General features: G+C 38.1%; 1 protein-coding gene across 2 annotated transcripts in view; it reads right to left on the bottom strand.

Moving 5' to 3' along the window:
• nectin1b (nectin cell adhesion molecule 1b) overlaps window positions 1-26447 on the bottom strand; it is a gene marked incomplete at its 3' end in the record, with an annotated part of 250842 nt that overhangs the window by 175537 nt on the left and 48858 nt on the right. For both annotated transcript variants that reach the window (XM_081372829.1, XM_081372830.1), the window contains exon 2: window positions 3068-3442. In XM_081372829.1, coding sequence (XP_081228955.1) covers window positions 3068-3442 — 375 coding nt within the window. The remainder of the gene's footprint in view (window positions 1-3067; window positions 3443-26447) is intronic.

Genomic DNA, 26447 nt, shown 5'->3' with positions numbered 1-26447 from the left:
AACATCATCAGCATGCGCTAGTGGTAAACAAATAGAGCAAGATGAATCGCACTTTAGCAACTATGTGTGCTGAAAAAAAAGTAGTGGAAGCAAAAGAGGAGGATATGGATACGGTCATGGCGAAGGAAAAGAGGTTAACTTAGCATGCCAATTTTGCGAATGGAGCTTGAGGTAATTAGTTTTAACTTTTAGTGCCATTTCCCGTTGATCAATGCGCAATTTCATGTTGTATTTTTATCGGCTAGTCAGTAGACAAATGTCGTAACAGCAAAGGTTAATTTCGTAAACGAAAACTGAAACTACGACTAAAACTGTTGGTCAAAAAACATTTTCGTAAACTGAAGTAAAATAGAAAGTTCAACAGCAATCTGAATTAGGTCTGAATAGAACACATGGATATGAGTATAATTAGTATATGATATAAAAAAAACAATAGACAAAAAGCATAAATGGATCAATACAAGAATAATATGTGAAATCATAGAAATAACCATAAAATAATACTTTTTTTTTCTTATACACCACATGGTTAACAAGATTTCATCTTTAATATGAATAATATTTACTTGTTCAATTTCAAACAATTATTTTATTTTTATTATTAATAGGTTTCCACAAAAGTTAACTGTAAACTGCAAACATTAAACTTTGCTGAAATTAAATGTCTTTAACTGGTAAGCATTCTGTTAACTCTGCTAAACTATGATAATTAAAACTGAAACTAAATTTAAAGGAAATTTTAAAATGATATTCATTTAAAAACTCATTTAAAAATGCAAAACTATGTAAAAATACTAACAAAACCTGCAGAATTCAGGGTGGGTTTCTATAGAAATTGTATGTATGACTAATTTTATACAACTTGAAACAAGGCTGCAGCCGCTAGCGACAGTTGAGGCCAGGTGAGTGAGGCTCTTACTGGCCTATGTCTGTTACACAAGCTCAAAAAGGCACCATAAAAGTAGCCCCGTTGTGCACTATATTCAAAATCCTCAGAAGTCATATGATATATGGATCGATATGATCTATTGCTGGGATTTCTTTTTTTTTTTTTTTTGTCAGCCAAACCCCTTTGACCTAAAATATTTACTTGAAATACTTCCTGAGATTTCAAGTTAACATTTTAAAAATTTAACAACAGATTTGCATGTTCAAGCTTAATGGCATTTTATTTGCAGGTAAACAAATAACATATTTCATCCTTTTTAAATTTGTATAATTTAAATACTTATTACTACTTACTTATTTCCCCGGTTTCACAGACAAGGTTTAAGCCTAGTCCCAAACTAAAATACATGTTTGATACGTTTTATCTGAAAGCAACTGGCACTGGCATTTTGAACCAGCAATCTGTGGGCTACCAGTCAGACTCGCTAACCATTAGCCCACGACTGCCCCAAAAAGCTACTTAAATGCCCTAATTGAACTAAGGCTAATCTAGGCCCTGTCTGTGAAACCAGACCATTAGCTTTTCATCAACTCACAAACCCCAGGGGTTTGCAAACACTAGTTTGGGAAACCCTGTTCTTCTGTATGGCTTCAGAAGATTAAGAGTCATATGAACTCTTTTTATGGTGCTTTTGGTCTTTCAACTCGCACATTCTGCATAACATATGATTCTGTGTTTTGAGGAAAATGAAAACAATACAAGGTTGGATTCCTTTAATTAAATGATAGCCTATCTTTACCTGTGTGTGCAGCTATTCGCGAAAACACATATGAATACATTATATCTGCAGGTCGACTAAAACAGCAGAGTTGGACGCAGCTCTTTCTGTTGTGGTGAACACTGATCAATACATTTCAAGTGTATGGAAGGTTCGAGCCAAGCACATTACACACAAGACCTGAAGCAGTCAAGGACAAAGATAATTTTTTCTCAAGGGCTTATAGGGTTATGAATAAAATATTGCTGAAACAACATCTATTTACACCTTACTACCTGCTAACCATGAGAACAACTTGTCAGGTCTGAGACTGAGTGCTAAAAATATTCAAGAAAATGACACCTATTTCTTGCCTGTCTATCCTTGGTGTTATATGTGTTAAAGAACTTGCTACTCAGTGCAAAACCTTCCTCTTCAGCTGTAAAGTAAACTTGTCCTTACTTACAGTTGATTAACTACAAGAATTCATTCAATTGGATGAATCATTTCAAGTGACTGAATTATAAGTTCTTACATGAAACTCATTCATGAAACATGAGCATAATGAATTTGTGTTAACAGTTTGTAATATTCTTTTGTAAAATGTCACTTTTGATGCAAAAAAAAAAAAAAAAATCCATAGAAACCCACACTGAACTATGCAGTTTATGTATGACTAATTGTATACAACTTGTAGCATTCAATACCAAAAGTGTTTACGAACAACTGACATTTTTGCAAAAAAAAAGTGCATTAAATTTGAATTTTAGTATAAATTGGTCACAAAACAATTACAGAGTCAACTGTCACATTTAATGTGAATTTGCTCATGTTTTGGAACCATTCGTAAAATCATTGAGTAAAAAAAAAAAAAAAAAATCAATGTGGATTTCTCTGTAAATCGTATGTACCGTTATTTGCATATAAATTGCAGCACTGTATATATAAAAAAAATGGTTATGCACAATTTACTCTGAGTTGTAAACTTTTCGCAAAACATTCTTAAGGAAATTTCAAACAAATTTCAGTCACATTCAATGAGATTTTTTTGTGTAAATTCATAAAACCATTCTAGTGTAAATGTTTGCATTCATTGCAAATTTTTGTGTAAATCTTTCTTGAAAACAAATTCTTACATAAATTGCAGCATTCAATGAGTAAACTGTACGTATAACTATTCTTACACACATTTTAGCAATTAATATAAATGTTTTTGGACAAATTACACACAAAAAAATGCCTGCTTGTTATTTGTGAATGAGGCCCATTGTCACATGAATGATTTTATGAATGACAGAAATTTGTTCTGCTCATGTTTCAAGAATGAGGCCTATTGATTGTCTGTTTGTGAATGAGCTCTTTTCACAGGAGAACAGAACTATATATATGTATGGTCTCAACTGCCAGTGTGGTGGTCTTACCAAAGACGGTGAGGTTGACCATATTCTCCCTGTTGCCTGCGGGGAATGTGGTGTACTCGCAGATGTAGGCCGCTTCATCAGAGAGCCGTAGGCTGGTGAACACAATGGTGGTATCCTCAAGAGAAGAAGGGGTCCTCTGGCGTACTGCAGGGTGCTTGAAGCTCACACGGTCTTTGAAAGGGGGCAGCACAGATACTCCCAAGGCTGGGTTGGCGGTGGCCACGTTTTGTTTGCTGCCATTTATCAGCTTTTGCCAGGTGACCTGAGAGATCTTCACTGGTGGCTTGCCGTTGATGAAGAGACATCGCAGCTCGACCGAATCACCCACAAATCCAGACTTGCTGGGGTCCGTCTGCACCGACTGCCCGTTCCCCGCTGCAGAAAGACAGGAAGAAGGACATTACAAACAAGTCAACCAATCAGAGCTGAGAACGATGATTGATTAATTCACTATACTCACTATGTGGCATAATTTAAGTTCAAAGTCAAAATGAATGTAGGAAATATTTTATGATCAAATAAGTTGTATTGGGGAAAGAGTCATATTTTCTCTATAAACATTATTAGCTGATCCTAATAAATTTATGGTTAATTAAATTAACAAAATACAAAATAGGTGTGCACATCCAAAACCTAGAATTAGCCTTAGGTAGCGGGGGGGAAAAAATACGCAGAAAAAAAAAGAAAGGATGTTTGTACACTGAACTTGAACTTAAACGGGTGGTTGATTATGATTTCACTTTTCTAACTTAAGTTAGTGTGTAATGTTGCTGTTTGAGCATAAACAACATCTGCAAAGTTACAATGTTCAAAGTTCAAAGCAAAGGGAGATATTTGCTTTTAAAGAAATTGCCTTTTAAGGACTACAACAAACGGCTGGTTGGGACTACACAACATTACTCCCGGGTTAGTGACATCACTAACCCTAAAATTTAAATAAACCCCGCCCCCGAAACACGATTTATAGATTATCAAGACAGAATATGCTAATCAATGACTAGAAGATAACTACACATAAGCTACATAAATTCATCAGAAATGTTGTCTACATGTTTTCACTTCTTCTTGAGTTTCTCCATCTTTCTGACTCCGGTTTGAACATAAAAGGCTAAAAGTTCTGTGCTTGTCTGTGTGAAGTAATCGAAGCTGCTAAGGACAAGAGTTCTTGAAGCTCCGCCCTCTGTGCTGGGAGCAGCAGCTCATTTGCATTTAAAGGGACAGACACAAAACAAGACGTTTTTGCTCACCCTAAAAAAGTGACAACTTTAACATGCTATATAAAAATATATGTGGGGTGGGGTATTTTGAGCTAAAACTTCACATACACACTCTGGGGACTCTTGTGAAAAGGGCATTATACCACCCATTTATGCTCAGACAAACCAGATTGTATGCCTGATGAAGGCCTGACTGGTCGGAACTTTGCACCTTTTGCACTCTTCTACTTTTTTTAAAATATGTTTTTATAAACTATCTTGAAATGAAATGTATACTTAATACATTAAAACACAGCAGACTAATAATGTATTATGTATTATATAGTTAAAACATGGACTACAAGCACATGGTATCTGGTCTTCTATATGTGTTTTGTTTGTATTCACGATTAAAGGAGAACTTGGTAACTTTTTTAACTTAATAAAACTGTCTAGAAATAATTTGGATGGTTAAACAACCTGTTCTGGTGATATTGGTGACTTCCCCCGCTCCCCCCAGCGTTCCCAGGCGGAAAACCAACCTTGCAACTTGGGGACTACTGTCCCGGCAAGATAGAAATTGGAAGTCTCGTGAGAAGCGAGAATGAGAACGAGCGCGAAACACGAATTGCTTTACGGCAATTCGACATAAACACACACGCATGTATGATGTATTACCACATTACCCACCTTGGTAGACATAGCTCCACACAATACAGTTGGCTTGCTCCGATCAAAACAAACGCACATGAGCAGCGGTAGAGGGGGGGAGGAGGACGCCGCAAGTGAGTTTTTTACGACCGTGTTGTGAAATATACGCCCCCCCCACAGCTGTAGGGGGAGCTCGTGGGGAAAACTTGCGACAACAAAAGGGAAAATCAGCGAAGAAGTGACTAGAGTTCGCTAGAGTTGCCGAGTTCTCCTTTGATTGATAAACTGACTATTAATTTGAACAACAATCGACTACGCATCGTGAAAATTAACAACCCTAGCTGAAGTAACAACTCCTCATTGACTCGACTCTGGCTTTCACGCTACGTGAGTGCGTCCAAATAGCTAGCATGCCCATTCAACAAGAGTACTTCAAACACTGCCTTCGTCGACAAACAGAACTAATTACAAGCATAGCAGCGGTGTTTACAGGCAGCATTAGGTCTTCAAGAGCTCCGGATGTAGACCTTCCCTGCATTTGTAATGATAGTAGATCCCCCCACCCCCCACCGACACTGATCCTGACTGCCAAGCCTCCCACACCACTCCATCCTAATTATTTCTCATTGGTAAACATCTCGGTGACAGCCTCAAGCACCTATTAATGGAAACAATGTGGGATCCAGTCTGAGTGAGCCCACAATGCTGGCACTTGAATTAAGCTACAATAAACCAGGCAGGCAATTAGTAGTAAACGGATGGGTTTTCTATTTTTTTTCCAGAAATGGCTTTCAGGAGTTTGAAGGTATCTGTCACGTAGAGGATGCAACCATTGCCCCTAGTTAAAACAATAGTGGTTTTGTCTCTCTAGATAACCCAAAATGCAGCATGCCCATTTCAAATGTCTTGTTTTGTCAGGCCCCTTGTCTTTTGTCTCCCAGGTGACCTTCTCTTACCCCCTCCAGCTGAGAATGATGTGTCAACACTCAAACCCCTCCTTCTTGCCCTTCCTTTTTGTCTCGCTTTCATGCACGTGGCATTACTCATACTTTTGTTTAACTACCCCCTTTACCTCACCCCCTGCTTTTCATTCATATTTTTCTTTGTCTTCACTTCCTTAACACCTGACCAGATAACCGGCTCTCCTTACATTTCCAGTCTGTTATGCTTCCTCAGAAGGGCCATGCATCCATGAACACTTTCGGTTCCTGTTTAGCTCTACAGAGGCCATTCATAACAGAAGCTTTCCTGGCCCGTTAATAACTCTGAGGCAAACGTGTCTCTGGAGGGTCCATGACTTCTGTTGTCTTTAACAAACCTGTCATAAAAGACCAAGAGTAGATATATTTCTCCTCGCCGTCAGGTGCTGTTTTGTCCTGTTGGCCTCGCTTCCTGCACAAACATATACTAAACCACATAGCTTCACCTCCCTCTTTCCCTTCTCCCCCTCTCTCTTATTTATGACTGGCAAAAGAGGTAATTACCTCCTACAGAGAGACCTTAGCAAAGAGGAAGTAACTCTGAACTTCTGTGCTTAATCACGCCACCATAAAAGTTGGGAATACTGCAGGAGGGGGAAAAGTACAGGTTATTTGACCAAATGGGTGTCATTGTGTCCCTAATATAAATATGTATAAAAAAGACAGTCTCATTTCAAGAATGTAACTTTCAATGACGATTTAAAGCCTACTTTAGTATTTAATCTTATGTTTTGTTGCTTGGCAGCCTAAAATGTCAAACCTGTTACCATAAGTGTGTATAGTAAACAAGTGCTCATTAAAAAGTGCATGTTTGTAGTTATATCAGTATTAAATTCTCTAAGAAGAATGTTGGTCTCATGACCTTGAGCACAATATCAAATTCAAATTAATATCAAATTAAAATGAAAAATTATCAACCCTGTGACCTTTCTGATTATTCCTACACTGAGATTAGAACTTACAAAGTATAAATTTAGATTGATTTACACTTAAACACATTGTTTGTTTGATAGATTTATTTATTTATTTATTTTTATCATATAAAGTGCATTTTAAAAATCATGTTTTCAAATTGTAAAAGGAGCCAGTTTCATGGAATGGCCAATATGACAGTAACCGGCAATATAAATTACTGATCAGGGATCAGCTTCATACTGATAAGGGTATTCGTTAGCCATTTTAAGAAAAGTTGAAAAACTGGTTTGAGCACAGGCCCGTTGGTAACATCAGTCATGAATGTTTAACAAGTATGGACAAGTGTTTAAATGCTAAGTTCAAGACTTAAAAGGTATTTGAAAGCTAATCTGGGAAAAGTTATACTTGAGATGGAACTTATAGTACAAAACTAAAATGGATCTCATGGCCAGCGGGGTTGAAACTAGCCACACATATAAACAGAAAGAGAGAGAAGCAGGCAAAATGTGCACTGTTCATACAGTGTACAGAAGTATGTATTTTGTGTGTGTGTCTATGTGTTTGTAAGCTGAGAATTGGAAAAGAAATTTCAAGGTCGCCACAGCACACACACTAAAAAGAAAGATACAATTTTTGAGAATCCATAGTACTGACCTAAAAAAAAAAAACAAAAAAAAAATCTTATTTCTGATGTAGACTCCTCTTTCTCATGAAGTGTTAGACTTGGTATAATTTCAGGTTTGTGTTTAACAAGTACATGAAAGTATTTGTATTTATTTTTTGGCCATGACTGTCAACACCCATCATAGATATTTATGATATTTACGCCCATGCAAAAGTTACCATCACAATAATGTTATTGGTGGTTATTTACTGGTCCAAGTCATAAGATTACCCCTAATCCTAAGTGTGACCATCATTGTGATCCTTGCCTTAGCAAACACCATTTATAAAGAAGGGGATCCAGCTGGTGATATGTCAGTTTTTTAACCGATGCACACCAAACCCTTCATTTCTCATTTACTCAGGCCTGTACGGATGAGATATTTTTGACCAGAGTGTATAGACCCATCAGTAGGCACTGTGAAACGACAGATTGATTGACTAATCGAGTTTGACAGAAAGACGGCTGGCAACCTCTGCACAGCTACCTTGGGGAACACCTGTGTCCTTGTACCCCTTGGTTTGACCCTGTTTCCGCCTGCATTTGCTACTGTGACAGGGTCGAAACAGAGGAAATGCCTTGTGAAGTAACAATATGACTTAAAGCTTGCCAACAAAAACGAAATATTGAGAATATATGGAGAGAAATATAGGCCTAGTTAACTTAAGCTACATAAAGACATTGCTGTAGAGGAATAGTAGAAGCAGCAGGGAAACTATATCCTGCTAACTCTCTTCTCTGAGTCATCCACTTAGACCACAACAAATAAATATCAGCCTTCCCTTTGGGGGAGTTGTGAGAGAGGGGTAATTTTACGGCTCCAGAACCTAAATCCACACAATGAGAATCCGAAAGCCTTCGGGCCCCTGACCCCATTTCCACCTCCTCTTCCTCCACCTCAGGGCTGAAGGGGTCTTCCAAAGAAAGTAGGAGATAAAGAATAATTATAGCCTGCACAGTGGAGTTGAACAATGGAGGGCAATCAGAGAGAAAACTTGAGAATATAAGCACTTCTGTAAACAATAAAAGACGTTAAGTTGCTACGAAACAGAAGCAAGGGCAAACAGACTGCAAGAGAAAGTTGGAGTTGGCACAATGGTGCCCTCGACAGCACAAAAAAAAAAAAAAAAAGTTGGGTAAAATGATCACAGACATCTGAGTAACCATGAAAGTGAATTAACACACCACAGAGCAAATCCTTAGGTCTTAAAGTATCATCAAGTAGTCCTGACAAACACACCCAAGGGCGGTGTTTCAGACAACATTGACTCTACTTCCATTTCCAGGTCTCTTAGCTGGACTACATGCAGAATTTCATAATGTGGAGGGGAGTAATCGCATGGAAATAACTTCAAGACATATGAAGTCAGAAGAGGCTAAAGCCTTCCCCATTTCTCAAGGTGCGTTAAACAATCTCAGTTAATCGCGTTGCGGCAATGTACGTTTCATCCAGCCATAATGCCATTGAGAAAGGGCATTAAACAAGTCCAATATATTTGTGATTATTCCCTCAAAACTGACACTTCAAGAACAAGACTGTGAGCATGTAGGTGGAAGTCAAGGATGGATGTAGTTTTCCTACCGGAGGGTCCACTCCTAGGCTGCATTAGATTTTCTAGTCTAAACACTGACCAGGGACCTCCAGGAAAAAGAAATGCATAAAATAAATGTAATGCACACTAAACCCTAATATGTCCTGAGCAAATCCCTAAAGTTTTGCTTGCGAATTAGTGCAAACCACCACAGGCGACGGTCACACCTCAGATGGAATATTCTCTGAACCTACAGGTTCACTGATGAAAAAAGCATCAATAAGTAGCTTGCTGAACTTTAAATTTACCTACCTAGGTTTAAAAAAGAAAGAAAAATCACTGGCAGTTGGTCAAACAACCTCAAGGCATTTTTTTTTTATACAAATCATTAAACTGTAAATAATAATAATAATAATAATAATCAAACTGTAAAATTGATTTTTTATAACATTATTAAACTTCCAATGGATCTAATAGATCTTGGACATTTATTTTAGTGCTGAGGTTCTCAACCGGAGGATTGGGGCCCCCAAAGGGTTCAACAAACTTCCAGAGGGACCGCAGGATGACTTTTAAAGTATTACAAATTGAAACATGATTATTAATACATTAAAAATATCAAACTCTAATCTAAATTGAAATGTTAAAAAACAGTTACAGCAGAAATATCGTAGCCTATGTGGGTAGAGGGGGGCCTTCGAATATTGTGCTGGACAACGAGGGAACCTCTCACGATGGAATCACAGAATCTTCCTTATTCAATGACACACGTGGACCATGTGGCTGGGGTGGGGGTGGAACTAGGACTGCAACTAGGACTCCTGCATCAGTGCAGAGGCAAACTCCAAACAGAGCTACCATTCTCTGGGATGGCAGCCTGACCGGATCCACATCTCTCCCTGGGCACGAGGCACAACACTGGACCTGCTTCAGGACTCTGAAAAAAAAACTATGGCATTCAGCCCATCTCATTAAGAAAACCGCAGAAAGGCTTGTTTAGAGAGTCTACAAAATACGCCCCATTGTGTGTGGGTAATCTAATAGCAATCTAGGTCCTTCAGTGAGGAAAAAAGAAGAGCTCAGCTTCGGTGAGGAGACTAATATGTTTATGTGCAAGAGAGTGATGATACAGTGCCTGCCAGCACATCCCGATCACGCTGTGGGCGCATTACAACGCTGTATCATGTTAGCAGCTAAAAACAGAGAAGAGACTGTGGAGTTCAAGAGTAACTCTTAAGTCAATGAGGAGAATATAATGAATCCCACAGCTGGCTGTGCATTTACAATTCGTTCTAGCGTGTTTGTTTGTGCATGTTTCTGCAGACATTCTGAAATGTTGAGCGCTGCTTCTATATAGCCTACATGCCTTTTTGATTCCTGTTTTTCCAGCTTCCTTCACCCACTGTTTCAACCTTAGCTAATATTTACCTTCAGCAGAAACCTGCTGCAACAGATGGTCAGCATTTCGACATTCACTCGCGCTTTGCTCTCGCACCTTTCTCCATTAACGCACACAACTTTACACACAATTCCCCTGAATATCCCTTTTTCTGATAGACCATCTACCATCTGCTTGACTGAGGCTGTTTATTTACCTGAACCAATGCACTACACAGGAAGTGATTCTGCATATTATCTTTGTCAAGCAGTTTGGTACACATTATCAACACCCTAAAGCCCCAGTGGAGCCCTTTGCAGTGGACCAGTGGTAATTCCAAAAGTCCAGTTGGAGCTTTTCTGGAAAGTTCTCTTTCAAACTCCCGAAAAGAACTCCAAACAAACTTTGTTTTGTCTGATTTTGTTTGAAATGACGTCACACCAGTACGTTCTTCGATTTCGCTTGACATTTTTAGGGACCAAAGGGTACTGATCCCAACAGCATCAAGGCCCCTCAACACAAGCAGTTTAAAGAGGAAACATGCCTTTTGTTAAAAAAAAAAAAAAATTGATGGGAAATATTGTAACACTCAGAAAAGAAAGTTTCAACTAGGCATGCACAGAAGCCAATTATTGTCATGTTATGGCCGATAACCGATACAATGCAGATTCTATATTATTTTGTCTAAACAAATACAAATAAATAAATTAAACATTAAATAAACCATCTTAAAAGTTCCATTTTAATTTATGTAAACACAAGATGCCAGGTTTTGTAGCCTAATTTGAGCTATAGAAAATAGCATTTTGGTCAACTTTTAATGCTAATGTGCCATATGTTTCCTTCTAAGCGTAGGCTTAGCAAACATCTTTTTGAGATTTTGGCCTTTCCTCATTCAAGCAGATAGGAGCTCGGCTTGCATAACTTGAAAATAACTGGCTGAGGGCATTATAAAGATGGCCGCCAAGTCGAATGACTTTCTTTAAAAGGACATTGCCCTCATCTAAAGAAAGGCTCTGATTATACAATCATATGCTGCTTTCTTCCGTATTTGAATATGGATCCAACCCCACATGGCACTAGTCCAATGTGATGTAGGAAGGAGCGTACAGGCCCACGCTGCTTCCCCCCGAGAGTGGTTTGAAGGCGTTGTGAAAATGTCAAGGGGATGTATCAGCATACCTGTGTTCTGCTCTCTTTCTTCTCCATCACTCTTTTTTACACACTGATTCATCTTTCGCAGCTCGGCTTGCCAGCTCTTCCACTACATTTTTATATCCACAATCCAGCAGCAAGGATCAGAGCCGATCCTGACCTCCCTGAGGCCCTAAGCAAAATTCTGTTAAGGGGCCCTCCTACCGGACCCAGGAGCCGTGTAAACCATTTGCCATTGCCACACAGTCACACCTGACACCCCAGTGCTCCCACTACAATCCTCCCTCCTTTAACTAGTACTAAGAAAAATGTAATTCCTGATTTCAGAAATAGACATTGTTACTAGAAAAAGTGCATTCTTAATATTGATAATTCACATTTTAAATAGTATAAATTTAATTATTGATATAAAAATGAATGTGTGAATGAATAAAAGCTAAAATGACTTTCCATAGCATGTCACTGTGTCTTAAATGATAAAAGCAATACTTGATACTTGATGGTTATTATTTATGTGCATCCATATTGACCAGTATGTCCAGCCAATCAACATTTTAAATACAATATAGCCTATAAATCAATAGTCAATGTCAATATATTGCTTTCCATCTTGATTTATTGCAGAGTTGTAACTAAACTGACTTTAAGACTGGATAATCATTGTCTTGTTTTAAAAGTAGCCTATGTGTGCCTATAATGAGGAGTGCCATCACGCCCATAGTGTACTGGTCCCCACAGATGTTTTGCTGGAAAGTGCACGTTTCACTCTCAATGTGTTTTTTTTTTTTTTTTTTTTTTTTTGTGACCATATAGTTAAGCGGATAGTTCCGCTTAATTTTCTCATCGATGTTGTAAACTTTGATTGACGCGCTTTGACACGAGGGGGAGGCGGGGCCTTGAGTAATTTGCGTGGCTCTATGCAACGTGCATAGTGTGCGTATAGGGCTGATCGGCTCTGGCAAGGATAGATGATGTAATACACACACATACAGGCTTTGAATCTGTTATTTGGCAAGCATATTGCACTCTTTATAAAGGTCAACAGATGCAGCAAAAACTTTAAATGTTTGTTGCATCTTGCAATACTAGGTTTGTATATATGGCTAGAATGGTTCATTTCAGACAAATTATTTTCAAGACATTCCCAGTTATCACAGGATTAGATTGTTGGATTTTTTGAATAATGTATAGAGATTATTCTCTGAAAAAGCTATTTCTAGCAAAAATAATAATAATTGAGCCTACCACAAATAGAAAAAAATAATAATCATACATTATTATATTCACATTATTACAATTAGAATAACTATTCTATTGTAATATATTTTAAAATGTAATTTATTCCTATGATGGCAAATTTTCAGCATCATTACTCCAGTCTTCAGTGTCACATGACCCTTCAGAAAGCGTTCTACTATGCTGATTTGCAGTTCAAGAAACATTTATTATTACTAACATTAACATTGTTGAAAAAACAAATATTATGTTGCTTAATATTTTTGTGGAAACCATTATACACTTTTTTTTCAGGATTTTTTATTTCTTTTTTTCTTTATCTTACCCACCCCAAACTTTTGAATGCTGGTTTCCAGAAAAATAGTAAGCAGCACAACTGTTTTCAACTGTTAGCTGTTCTTGAGCAATCAGCATATTAGAATGATTTCTGAAACATCATGTGATTAATGATGCCAAAAACAGGAATAAACATTTTTAAATATACTAAAATGAAAAACAGTTCTTTTAAATTGTAAAAATATTTCACAATATTACTGCTCTCACTATTTTTTTTATCAAATAAATGCAACCTTGGAGAGCATAAGAGACATCTTTCAAAAACATCTTGATGATTACAAACTTTTGACCATTAGATAATAAATCATATATTTTGTTTTGTCTCACTACAGGCTCAAAAGAGGTCAACATCAACCACTAAAGTAAACAGGCCGATACCAGATTTGGAGACAAGGTCGTGCTCACTAGCGTTTTCTCTCCGTCTCTCTTGCAACATAAACAAGGACACTGTCATGGTTTCGGTTGGGCTGAGGAAAAACAAAAAGAACAAACACAATATCTGTCCGTACTTGCCCTAACAGCTGATGACATCATCCTGATACGAGATACCAGGCCACCTGTCAGAGTCAGAGGAAGTTAGGGTCGACAAAACTTACGTGGTTAATAATTACAAAGGCCAACAAAATGACTACACAGAAACTGTCCTGCTTATTTGGAAAAGAGAGACAGAAACTAGACACAAAGATAAGGAAAAAAGGCTCAGCTGGCACAATTACATAAATGCATGCATAAATGCATAAGAGAGTTTTACACAGAACGATATTCAGCTTAATTATTGATGTCCCCATTCAGTAAAAAGCTTTTTCTGTGGTACACACGAAAGAGTGACAGCTTGCTTTACTTATGCTCTGTTTGGAGTATGTATATGTTTTTGCCAGTGGATTTGAATATGCTGATGTTTGCGCAAGGATAGGTTTGTGGACAAAAGGACGACAGCAGGCTACCTTCTATGTAACTATGTAAACATCTATAAAATGACTTTAACAAACTGAGATATTTTACGAACCACAGTCTCCTGTGGATATCAACATTAAAGTGACCAGCGTTTCCCAGCAGGTGATTTACAACCAACGTAACCAAACAACATGACCACTGCAAGCACAAGCACGTGAGTCATTGCAAATGCGAAGTAGTTTAGACATAACGAACAAAACATAATTAATATTTTATTGCACAGATTGCCAGATAAATACACCCACAAGCGTTAAATGATCAGTGATGGCAATTTTTCAATAATGCAGTGATATTCTTCAGCATAAAATCAATAACAGCTGTTAGATGTCTTCATGTGAAAAATATCTAATCAATAAATAATGTGGCCATGGCCATTACTGGTGGGCCATAAGTAATGTATTACACCTGAGACAGCCTTTGTCTGGGGGTTACTGTTGTGGGTGGTTCTAAAGAAGGTTGGAGTCAAATTAAAGTGAATCCAACCATAGAGAGTAAGACAAAGGGAAAATAAGCAGTGTATACAATTTATAATAAATCAATTGCAGAGTACTGAATTATTATGTTATAATAAACCTTAAAGGGTTAGTTCACCAAAAATGAAAATTGTCACCATTTAGTCACTCTCATGTCAAAGAATAACCAAACTCTTATGTGTTTGTAATGACCTGTGTGTTTAAACCTCACTCCCCTGGCCTCAAGAGGCACGTCTTTAGTGTCTTAGTTAGTGCGCATGCAACCCACACCGAGGCAACCCCGGTTCGAATCCCGCTCGGAGCAGGTCAAGTAGGACCGGTTACAGAAGCATTGCTCTAAAATATATTTTCTCTAGTATAAAATAATAATAATTGCAGTATTTCACCAAACCCACTCAACATGACTAAAACCCATAAGCATATGACAGAGTAAAGCGTCATGCAACAGCGTGCAGTTGCAACACAAACACACAGACTCAATAAAATCATGTCTGATGCAACTTCATGTCTGTCTCTGATGTGTATATTGAGTGTGGGTTTGGTTGTGTTTTGTGTCCACTGCTGAGCAGATGGTCCCAGTGCACCTTGGGCTACATTGTCTACTCTGCACATCCAGCAGAAAAAGTATTTCAAGTTCAGCCAAAAGCGACACTGGGGAATATGCTAAGACGGCCATGCATGGCAAATCCTCTCCCTGTCCATCATCATCAATGGGCAAAATTTCAGTCTGGAAAAGTTCAAATCCAAAGTATTCACAAGGAAAATCGGATTGGAGGTAAGTATAATTATTAAATGGATTACATGGATGAGCGATTCAAATGCTATGCATGAACTAGCATGACACAAGATTCCAGGCTGGGTATGTATGTAAAAAATAAAATACAAAATACTTGCAAATATCATCTATTTGCATTTATTAATTTGTGGTACTAAACACAACATAACATGATGATAACAATAATTATAATAATAGGTGACAATGTCTCAGGTATTACAGCATGAAATATTGGTGCATGTATATTTTACACCTTGTAACAAATATTTCATCAAGTAAATGAAAGAAAGAAAGTAGCATGTAACCCATACTCAGAATTTGTCCTCTGCCTTTAACCCATCCAACCCACACCTGGAGCAGTGGGCAGCCATTATGCTGTGGCGCCCAGGAGCGATTAGAGGTTCGGTGCCTTGCTCAAGGGCACTTCAGTCATTTCCTGCCGCGGTACTGGAATCAAACCAGCAAACTTTGGGTAACCAGTCAGACTCGCTAACCATTAGGCCACGACTGCCATTAGAACACTTGTTTTTCCAGTGCACAGATCATGTTTTTTTGGACATGACACCATGGTAATAATATGTTTTCTGGACATATATCACTAAAAAGTACCACGGCATTATTTGAAGTACCTTGTAAATAGCATCATACATGGATTTGATAAAAGACCTGTAACTTAGACTCAAATAATAGCTAGCCCTTTTAGCCCCTTATATGTTTTTTTTTTTTTTTTTTTTTGGAGAATTATGGTCAACAGAAATTCACCTTTGTGTACTAAACACATTTTATCTTTAAATGTATATCATGTATATAGGATTTATATTCTGTAGATACTGGTACTGGCATTGTGCACTTGTCATTAAGGCTACATGATGACTTAACCTGTGATCAGCTTTCCAAACTCCAAAGGTTTCCGTGACTAACAGTAGCACAGCCCCCTAATGGGAGGGCAAATATAAAAACAAAAAGAGAACAGAAAATCAATATTTGATGTGAGGTGCTGCTGAAATCCTCAAGCCCCCTCCTGTGTCTCTCTGATGAAAGAGTTTTATGAAGATTTCTTAGAGGGAAGTCATGTTGAGAGATTCATCTATTTTTAATGATTTGTAGAAAAAAATATGAGATGTCCATCGGACATAAAAGAGCATGGTTGATTATCAGGGTTTAAAAAGGCCAGTATTGTGGAAACACTACAGCTGGGCCGGTGGGCAGCTTTGGTCTCTCCCCCTCATTCGACAGAGCAGATTGATCCATTAACATGTCCAGTTGGGAATTCACGCTCCAACTGGAGGGGGTAGTGAAAGAGTCTGGACCACTCACAATTAACACATACATTTAGTATGCGACCGGCCAGTGCCATCATCTGTTATCTGGCGCTAGATAAGATCACAGAGATTTAGAACTTGAAGAGCATTAGAAATAATTTATCCAAAGCTACAACTATGAGGTAAAGATGAGGTAGAAATAAAAATGGCAAAACCATGATGGTTTCATATTGGATTTCCAATATTATTGATTTTTAAATGAGGTTTTAGGGCGCTTGGACTCATTACGAATGGGTTTTTCACTTTTTTTTCTCTCAGTCAAGACAACATACTTAACACTAGCAAAGTTGTTAGCAATCATTAACACTTTTGCAGGCACTCATAATTTACATGAATGTTTGGCATGGTGTAAATATTACTATTTCCTCTTTTTTTTAAGTTAGCCCTAATTAAATGAATATCATTTGTGTAATACAATTATGTTTAAAATAACGTTCATTCACATGATATGAAGATTTCAGTCATATCAGTAGCCTAATAAAAGTTATCTTATTCTACAAGAAGTGGATGCAGCTATTTATGTTAATGTTTTGTCATAATTATAACACTGGTTTGTAGCGCAAATAGTTTAACTGTTAACTGCACTAGTTATTTACCTATAGCAACAAATTAATTGGAAGTCTCACACATTCACTGGACATAGATTACTTCCACATTGCAAAATAAGCTGGATACAATGGCATGGGTAACCAAAAACTGTTTATTTTAAATGATGCTGCCTCCACACCAATAGGTGTCAGTATACGTCCAAGCCGACTGCCATATCGGCCAGTGCAACATAGAAATGACTTTCAACTAAAGCACTTTTAACTAAACAAGCAAAGAAGGGTAGAAAAGTAAAGAGGATAATGTATAAACTGTTCAGTGTTTCTGAGTAGAGCTCCTAGAGTATGGGGCTGTACTATTTCCGTGACCAAGACCGCAATGGATCTTTCCAATGGCTCTTTGGGAGCGTTCCATTCTCCACACACAGCCCATGGAATGCTCACCACATCTCTAGTCTCCAGTGCATGTGCTGCCCAGCTGGGTAGAGGGACGTCAAGTCCCCCTCCTCCAACACTTCACCACACACCACAATTCAGAGCTTTTTCCCATATCCACACACACGCACTTCAATGCATAGCGGGTCCAAAACACACCATGTCTAGGTCCAAAATCCAGTTTTCACTTTCTCTACAATAGTTCTATAAACCTTCAATGTGACTTTTGTTCTAATCACGGAAACTTTCCAGAATTCTGTCAGATTAGCTCAGCAAGTCTGGAGGTTGTTATTCCAGGTCTCACATCAAAGAGCAGAGGAAACCCAATCCAAATGACACATCATCTATCATAATCCATGTCCTTCCGTCAATAACCTTCTCCGCCAAAAAAACCCAGCAGTCTGTGGTGCGATAGATGGAAAGTGATATTCCGATGACATTTTTCTTCATTTAAAAACTCACCAAATAGATTTACAGTCATCAAGCGAATGGGAGCTATTGTAGCATTTAAGAAAAAACAAGAACGTTTCGTAAAAAAATTAAATAAAACTAAAAAAAAAACAGACCAAGAGATTTCTCAGAAGTGAAGTGCAGAAGCGGGGCGCTGATTGCACATTTGAAGAGTTAAACATTGAGGCACTTTTGGCTTTCAATTAAATGAAAAGTATCTGGCTACGAGATGAAGACGAGAACCACAAAACCACAGGTTGAGGAGAGGGAGAACGTATGAAAAAGTCGAGGGGTGGAATGAGTTACAGAGTTCCCCACAAGACCTCAGAAGTCCAATGCTGTATATTGACATGAAGACCATGAGATGGAGGAACTCGCCAGTGGAGCCTTATACAAAGAAGGTTAGCATATGTGTTTTAGCATATAGCACAAGTCATTGTGGTTGAGGAAAGGGGAAAAAAGCAAGGCTAGCTCCTCATACTTCACTGTAAATGCAGGCCTGAGGTAATTGCCCTGAGTTGTCTGAAATCAACAGGGTGGGTGGGCTCACAAAGGAGGGTCTCGGCTAAAAAAAAAAAAAAAAAAAAAGGAAATGGACTTGTGGGATTACGCAGTGAGTCTGAAAATCAAAGCATTCTGAGGAGTAGATTCTTTTCGTTTCCACAAAACAACTAGATTACACCAGAACGACATTAAGATGAATCAGACAGCATGCTTTATTTGAAGTTCGGCCTTAGGATGCATGGATGTCAGTGGGTTAAGATAAAGGGTGTAAGATGATTAAAAAGATAGAACAAAGGCTACGAATAATTGTGGAGTTCAAGACATTTTCAATGTAAACGCATTGACAGCACTTTTAACGGTTCTCTTCATTAATGGCCATCAAAGGTAAACTATAATTACCTGCTTTTTAAAAGATGTGCAGAAGTTAAACTCCATAACGTGTCAGTCCGCACGAAACATTCAAACATCCCCAAAGGTCTACTGAGCCATTCTTACAAGGTGAGACAATCCCCTGTGAAAAGCATCTGCTTTTCGCCTGAAACCCTTTGATAAAGAAAGAATGGGGTAAATATATGAATAAGTCTAGCTGACATATCACAATACTGTATTACTATTGATCAGAGACCCTGAAGCGAGCAAGAAAAGAGACTCAAAGGGAGATTCAACAACTCAATTAGCTTGGATTGAAATTACTGTCACTCACTGAACCTTAAAAGTGGAGGAGCACCGCTCGAAAGAACTCAAAATCGGGCACAGTCTTGGCAAATCTGCAGCTTAAGGAAGCAACACAAACTTGCTAGCAGCAAAGGATTACGCTCGTCATCATTTCCTCTCATATAACAAACCATATTATGGTGGAAAGGACTCGCATGCCCCAGAAGCTTCCACAAGGGCAGCAAGCCATTGAATTTGTGTAGCTCTTTTTAAACACCAAAAAGTTTTGCAAATAATAGCAATTCATTTTTAACCACTGCCAACACTTGGCACCCACCTGGAAAATGCAATAGTAGCCTGTTTATGCCAGTGCAATCAACACACATTTGCAATTCAGAGGGGAGAACATGGAAAATTAATTATTTTTGTCAATCAGTTTTTGATTGAGCTGTTAAGAAAAAATTGGAATAGTGTGGCCATGCAGGTTACATTTAATCAAGAGTCACCCTAAAATTTTAAATTTACTCACACTGTTCCAAATCTGTATGTTTTGAACAATGTTGGTTCCAAAAAAATTATACAACCAATTTGACTTCCATAGTATGGACAACAAGACAAAATATCATCTTTTGTGTTCCATGTAAGAAATAAAGTCATACAGTTTTTTTTCTTTTTTTTTTTTTACTTTAAAAGTCCTTATATGTAACATAAAGTGCAATTTATGAAAAATGCTCAATGCATGTATATCTACACATTAACATAGCATACACATAATCACTGCATTGCCAGTTTTTGGTGTCTATTTTTTTTTAAAGGGGAAAACATGTAAAGTTAAAATTTATTTCAGATAAAAAAAAAAAAATGTATAAAAAAAAAAATGAAGATCTCGCCATTCTGTCTAGGTGTTTTTGAATGAGCGAGCTCTATCGCTTAAGAAACACATCTGAAGGACATACACCAAAATTAGCATAATTATACACAGTTACTACTACAAGACCCACTAGTTGGTTTGACGTTATGAGAGCCCACCGAGTAAATTCTGAATACATAGTTTTGTATCATTAATGTATAGTTTTTTTTTTTTACCCTTACAAAGATTCATCCTTGGAATCAGACACCCATTCTCCTGTTTTACCATTTTGTCAAAGTGCCAACCCTATGCATAGCCACTCCTTTCCCCTCGCTCGATCCCTCCACCACTGTCATGCTTTGAAAGGATTGACAGGCTCTCAGACAGAGCTGATTAAAAGCTTTAAGGTCAGAGAAGTGGGACAGCTATTGAGTGAACACCTGTCTGGCCATACACACACCGCCAACCCAATGCATTGCTACGTGTGATCTTCATCACAGCATGATCAAAGACTCCAAATAAAACAGCCCTGCCGCCCCTAACACTACACACACACACACACACACACACACAAACACACACAGTCATGGGTGACTGCCCTACCTGTCTTGGCCAAAACACCATCATTAAATGCCAAACAAGTTCATCTTTTTAAAGGTTCTGGAAGCGCTAACCCTCATCCTATTTCTAAAACCCAAGCCTCAACTGACATGTCAGAAAACACGATGGCTGCAAACCCAAAAGTGGAAAATGATTCCAAGATGGAGAATCTTTCAGATTGTGACTCTTGATCGGTGTGAATATAAATGAATTATATACTTTTATAAAAAAATAAAAAAAGTGCATACTTGTTGCAGAGAGGTTTTCTATAAAAACAATGTAAACGAAGGATGAGCATGCTCAGTTTGAGAAAGCATTTGGCAGTTGAAAAACATCCACTTCCTGGCACAAGATTCCTCTGCAGTCAGCCAAACCTTAAGCTGTCCTGAAATGCACTTTTAAAACAATTCTAAGATGTACGACTGTTTGTGACTAGTTTGAATACAGCAGCACAGTATTTTTCAGGATGTGCTATCTCTACGAAGAAACATGCAGTAGCTCAGCCGTTCAGCCGCCACCTGAATTGAACAAGATACAGCTTGTCTGTCATGTTTTTGTTCATAGTAGTTGAGCAAAACTTTATTTGCCTTGAAGCCATTTCTGACATCAGTAGCTAACATTTGAGCACACACATATACTGCATATGGATGTGTGACATGACATCGCAAGCGATGACAGCAGTGTCCTGAACTTAACATGCTATATTTTTTTCTGTAGCTCAAACAGTACAGCATGGCACTAACAATGCCAGGATCATGGGTTTGAGTCCCAGGGAATGCATGAAATGATTGTAAACCTTAAATGCAAATGTAAGTTGCATTGGATAAAAGTTTTTCCGTAATTCAAATTCAGATTCATATTTTTAAATGTGGTACACACTGCCGGAATGCAATGGAAATGCATGTGCCACAAGTTCTATCAATGTGACAGTCTGATTACTATTACCACAGCAGCAAATGTTATAATCAACAAACTGCAGAAGTGTTAACTGAACCCATGGTCCTCAAAATTTATTATAGATGACTGCACTTTAGCCCAAGTGCATTAGGTTTGCAATTGCAAATGTGCTGGTGGGATGTGTATGTCTATGAAAAGCAAAAGGTTTTAAAAGTACTTAATGACTGTTTTCTGCTTTCTAAGGTTATGCTAAATAATTACTGCTCATTATTTTTAGGCTGTCTTTCCAATATGCTACAAGCATTAGTTTTATTGGCACAAATGTTCTTTCATACTGTCTAACACTGCTTTTTAATCCATAGTTCAATTTTCATTTGGAGATAAAAAATGCAAGCCCAAATTATTAATAAATGTTGTGACTATACTTTTACATTTACTGAAGAAAATGTGAGTTATGTTTGACCTAGCAAAATTCCATTCTGTGTGGAACCCCAAAGTTTCTATAATATTGTAGTCTCGAGATAAGTCTTCACTGTAAGTTTGTGATTTTTCCCCCACCCTTTTCACTTGTCAAAAAAGTAAGTCTGATCACTCAAAAAGCAATAGTGCATATCTCTTCAGCAAGGATCAAGTTTCAGGTATCATTCACGCAGCACAGACATGCTGAAGTTCAATACTTGGTGTTACGGTTATTTTCTATTTTCTAGCCTTAAGTATGAGCAATTGTGATAGTGATGCTTGCCTTAGCAATATATTTCAAAAAGAAACTCCCAAGCATAGAATCCTACTTTAACCTCCCCAGAACCTGCCTGCAAACTCATTTTCTTCCTTCAAAGCCATGTGCCTTCATCTTACTTTGAAAACGTAATACTCCTCTGCACAATTAAAATGGTGTAGTGTGACCTCAACGACATTCTCAGAACTGATATGCAGTTTGTGGATCCTCTATCAGGCCTGGCGTACTTCGTTTTACTGCCAGGTGCAGGAGTATCTCCAGTTTTGCAAGTTCAGAAATCCTCTCCCATCCAGCGCAGTGGCTTAACCTGTCTAGCCTGATACGACTCATGAAAAAACACAGAGAACCGTTGATTGCTTGACCTTGCTTTAGTTTCCCACAATGATGAAAGCAAGCATTTGAAAGATAAAAAGGCACTCAATGTTCATTTGCAAAAAACGGTGTACAGAAATGTGGGTCACATTAAATGTCAGATTCCAAAAGATTGAAAAATAAAGAGCAAGTGCACTTTTAATATATTTATTAACATCAAAAGACAGGCTAATTCTAGGACAATAACTTTTTAATTTCAGAAGTATTTATTAATTATGACATTCACAATTTTCTCATTAGCATTCCAATGTTAACCAATAAAAAAAAAAAAAAAAAAAAAAGATTTGTATACATTGCGTGCACTAGAATATAGATGACCTTAAAGTAACAAACAAACAAATAAAAAAAGATTCCATTATGTCTTCCATTATGTAAAAACAAGAAAAATATTAAAGAAAGTAAAACTTGAAGAAAGTAAACCTTGAAAGAAAGAACATGTTATGCATATATTTATTTATGTATTATATAAATCCACAGTTATGAACTATTGTCTGCGACCAGACAGCAGGGCGCATGTTTCACTTTTACCCTACCTGATGTTTTGCTTTAATATTTATTTATTGACCCATTTGACACCTCTGTGGGAAATCATTCTCAAGAAGGTGAGACCTTTTCTTCTTGATGTTTGTTTATTCTCTAACACGTACTGGTCCACACAGCTAGGGGTTCTAATGATTTTGCACCCCAACACGTTCATTAAGTGTTTGCATTAAACATTGCTGTCCACTTTCATTTTATGGAAAAGAGCAGCTCAAACACTTTTCAAAACATCTCTTTTTGTACCCCAATGAAGAAATACATATGGGTAATTTAGGAATATCCCGGGAGAGAGTAAATAATGACAGATTTTTTTTTTTTTTTTTTTCATTTTTCATTTTAATGGAGCACCCACAAAAAAACAAACAAACATGTTTTTTCTGATACGGCTGTTGTTATTATAATCAAGTCAGGCAAAGGCTGTTCAGTTGGCTCCTTTAGCACCATGTTGCTATGACACTGTGTATATCAGATTAAGATGGCATGTCTATGGGCCCTCTTCTGAACGCATTTGCATGGGAAACAAGTTTATGAATGTAATGAACTGCTTCTAGCGCCACTGCAGCTGTTAATGCAGGCAAAAATCATCCTAGTTTCGCAAGCCAAAAACATCTTCAAAAACAGGCAAAGGTAAACCCATCCTCACACAATCCCTCTCTTTCAAGTGTGGTCATTAGAACGTTTCATATTCAACAAATCTGACATTTGGTTTTCTGTACATCATATTATCTACAGCCGCAAGGTATGTGTTTGTACTTGGTGGAGTGTAAATGTAAGAATGTTTGTTTTAGTTTTGAAAGGATTCAACTCTTGGGCATGAGACGAGTGATAGTGCACAATCAGTTCCCAAAAACTGTAACCTTTGTTTAGTCGTGTTTATTATAGCACGATATGGCATAAATGTTCACACGAACTTGACGGGTGAGAGGCTGAATTTATCTCTTTGTTTATTTTATGAAGCCCTTTACAAGGTCTACACCCTCAATGTAGCTTCAATAAAATAAAATGTAAGCAGTTGGCAGATTTTTTTTTATCCAAACCAACTTGAATTTAAGGTAGGCCTATGCCTTTTATAAACTCACGCATTGCCTCGGAATCGAACCCATGATCTTGTCATTACTAGCACCACTCTCTACTTCCAAACTTAGGAGGGCCACAGCCCTGCAGATTTTAGCTTCAACCCTAATGAAACACACCTGATCCAGCTCATCAAGTCCTTCAGGATTACTTGAAAACTACAGGTGTGTGTGTTGGAGCAGGCTTGGAACTAAACTCTGCAGGACTGTGGCCCTCCAGGAGCTAAGTTTGGCACCACTGCTCTATTCATTTTACAACAAATTCTGCCCAGAAATCTTCCAAATGTAAACATACTGCAAAGACTCAAGTCTACAATGATAATTAAGACTTGTTTTCTTATGTATCCATAATTCATGCATTTAGTTCGACAATGATCAAAGGTAACTATTTACGCTACTGTGGAGAAACTTGTATCGAGTTCCAGTTAATAACCTGTTTGTAATCCCAAAGAAGCAGAAACTCTTTCAGTTATCAACAATGAAATTATTAATTTTCATATTTAGCAAAAGCGTCCACACAAATGACTTGATTTGTTATTGTAATACTATGGCTTTAAAGATTAAATATGCAGGCAACACAACAAAAACAGCACTGATGAATATGTATGAGCGCTTCCAAGCCGTGCACCCGATTCGCTCAGACGAAATCAAGTGAACCTTATAGTGACCTACTTAAAAGAATGCCAGATGACAAGGCCATCTCATGCTTTTTCATCTTGCAGTCTAGTGAGGCAGAAAGCCCCACGCTGCACCGTATTTTAAACAGGCCTCCTTATCAACGCGGTGTGGGCAGTCCTCCGGCAGCACAGGGTTTGGTTGATTAGCCCTGTGAAGGGCAGACCGACTCTACCCTCCCACACTGGACTGTACCGCTGCCACCGCTTCTGTTGTTAATGGTGTGTCCCACCCATACAGCATGAGACTTGAACGGTCCAACTCTTCTGCTTCCCACCATGTGGCTTGCAGCACTCCGCTTGGCCAGTGGACTGTGACAAGTCCGGGGCTCTAAGGTTGTTTGTGCCACAGCCCAGCCAAGTCTACAAGGCAAAGGTGACACTTAAACCTGCCACCCAGCCCGACCAGATGGCAGCTGTTTCTTTAATCAACAAAGGTGTCTATAGATGACACTTGGCATATGCGCCTGAGAAAAACCTGTTATGCATTCAGACGTAACGCAATGCAGGTGTGCCAGGAAGTCAGTGTGAGTAAAGTCAAAGCGAAGCATCACGACAAGCAGAAACATGAATTTTCTATGACGCCCAAAGGCTCACAAATGGCGGCCCGCTCTGATCGTACGCTTTTCATTAATTGTCTCACAAATGATGCATACGTTTCTCAAGAAGTGGGTGCAGCAGTTAAACCGCAGGGAGGCTGGCCACTGCAAAATCTCATGAGGTAGCGGTGACATGGCTTTATCCCACAATGGCTGAGTGAGTCAAGACACACTCATCTGTTGAATAGTGCTGATGAATTTCTATGCTGAAGCAGTTTGTGTCAGTTCGAGCAATCATTTATCAGCGAATGACTCAAAGACCCAATCCCACAATCTCTGAGCCATCGAGGGAAATGAGACCCACAAAGGTCTTGCTTCTCAACAGGGTCACTCAATACCCACTGAAAACGGTGGATCAATGAACTCACTGTACATTTTTTTTACAGGCAGTGGGAATCCTCAGAGGAGTTCATGGTGTCCACTGCGCTGGGGTCTACATCAGTTAAGACAAAAGGAAAAACAAAAAAAAAACACTTACTTAAGACGCTCCGTTCAATATGAACAATGATTCAGCAATAGATTCTTACCACTGTATAATGGTTGGGAAATAACTGGTGAATAATGTAAAAATGTGGTTACTCTTAGTGTCCACAACCCAAACCACCAGAAGGCTAACAGGATCAGAGAAAAGGTCAAGAGATTGTAGGGTCATTTGCAATTTATATTGTTCTTCACCATTCACTTTTAAAGTCAACTTGGAATTAAAACAACCCCTTTTTACTTACGAATTAGAATGTTGCTCTGTTCAGGTATTAAACTTCATTTGTTCACAACGCAATGGATATAATCATGTCCCACTTCTACATTTTTGTCTTGCTGATTCCTATTTTCCTCAGAAAACAAAAATCCGGAAGTAAAATGGGTTGTGCGTCATTTTAATGTTG

This window comes from Scardinius erythrophthalmus, assembly GCF_964197995.2.
Source record: "Scardinius erythrophthalmus genome assembly, chromosome: 8".
Classification (NCBI taxonomy): domain Eukaryota; kingdom Metazoa; phylum Chordata; class Actinopteri; order Cypriniformes; family Leuciscidae; genus Scardinius; species Scardinius erythrophthalmus.
This window is presented reverse-complemented; position numbering and strand designations above follow the sequence as displayed.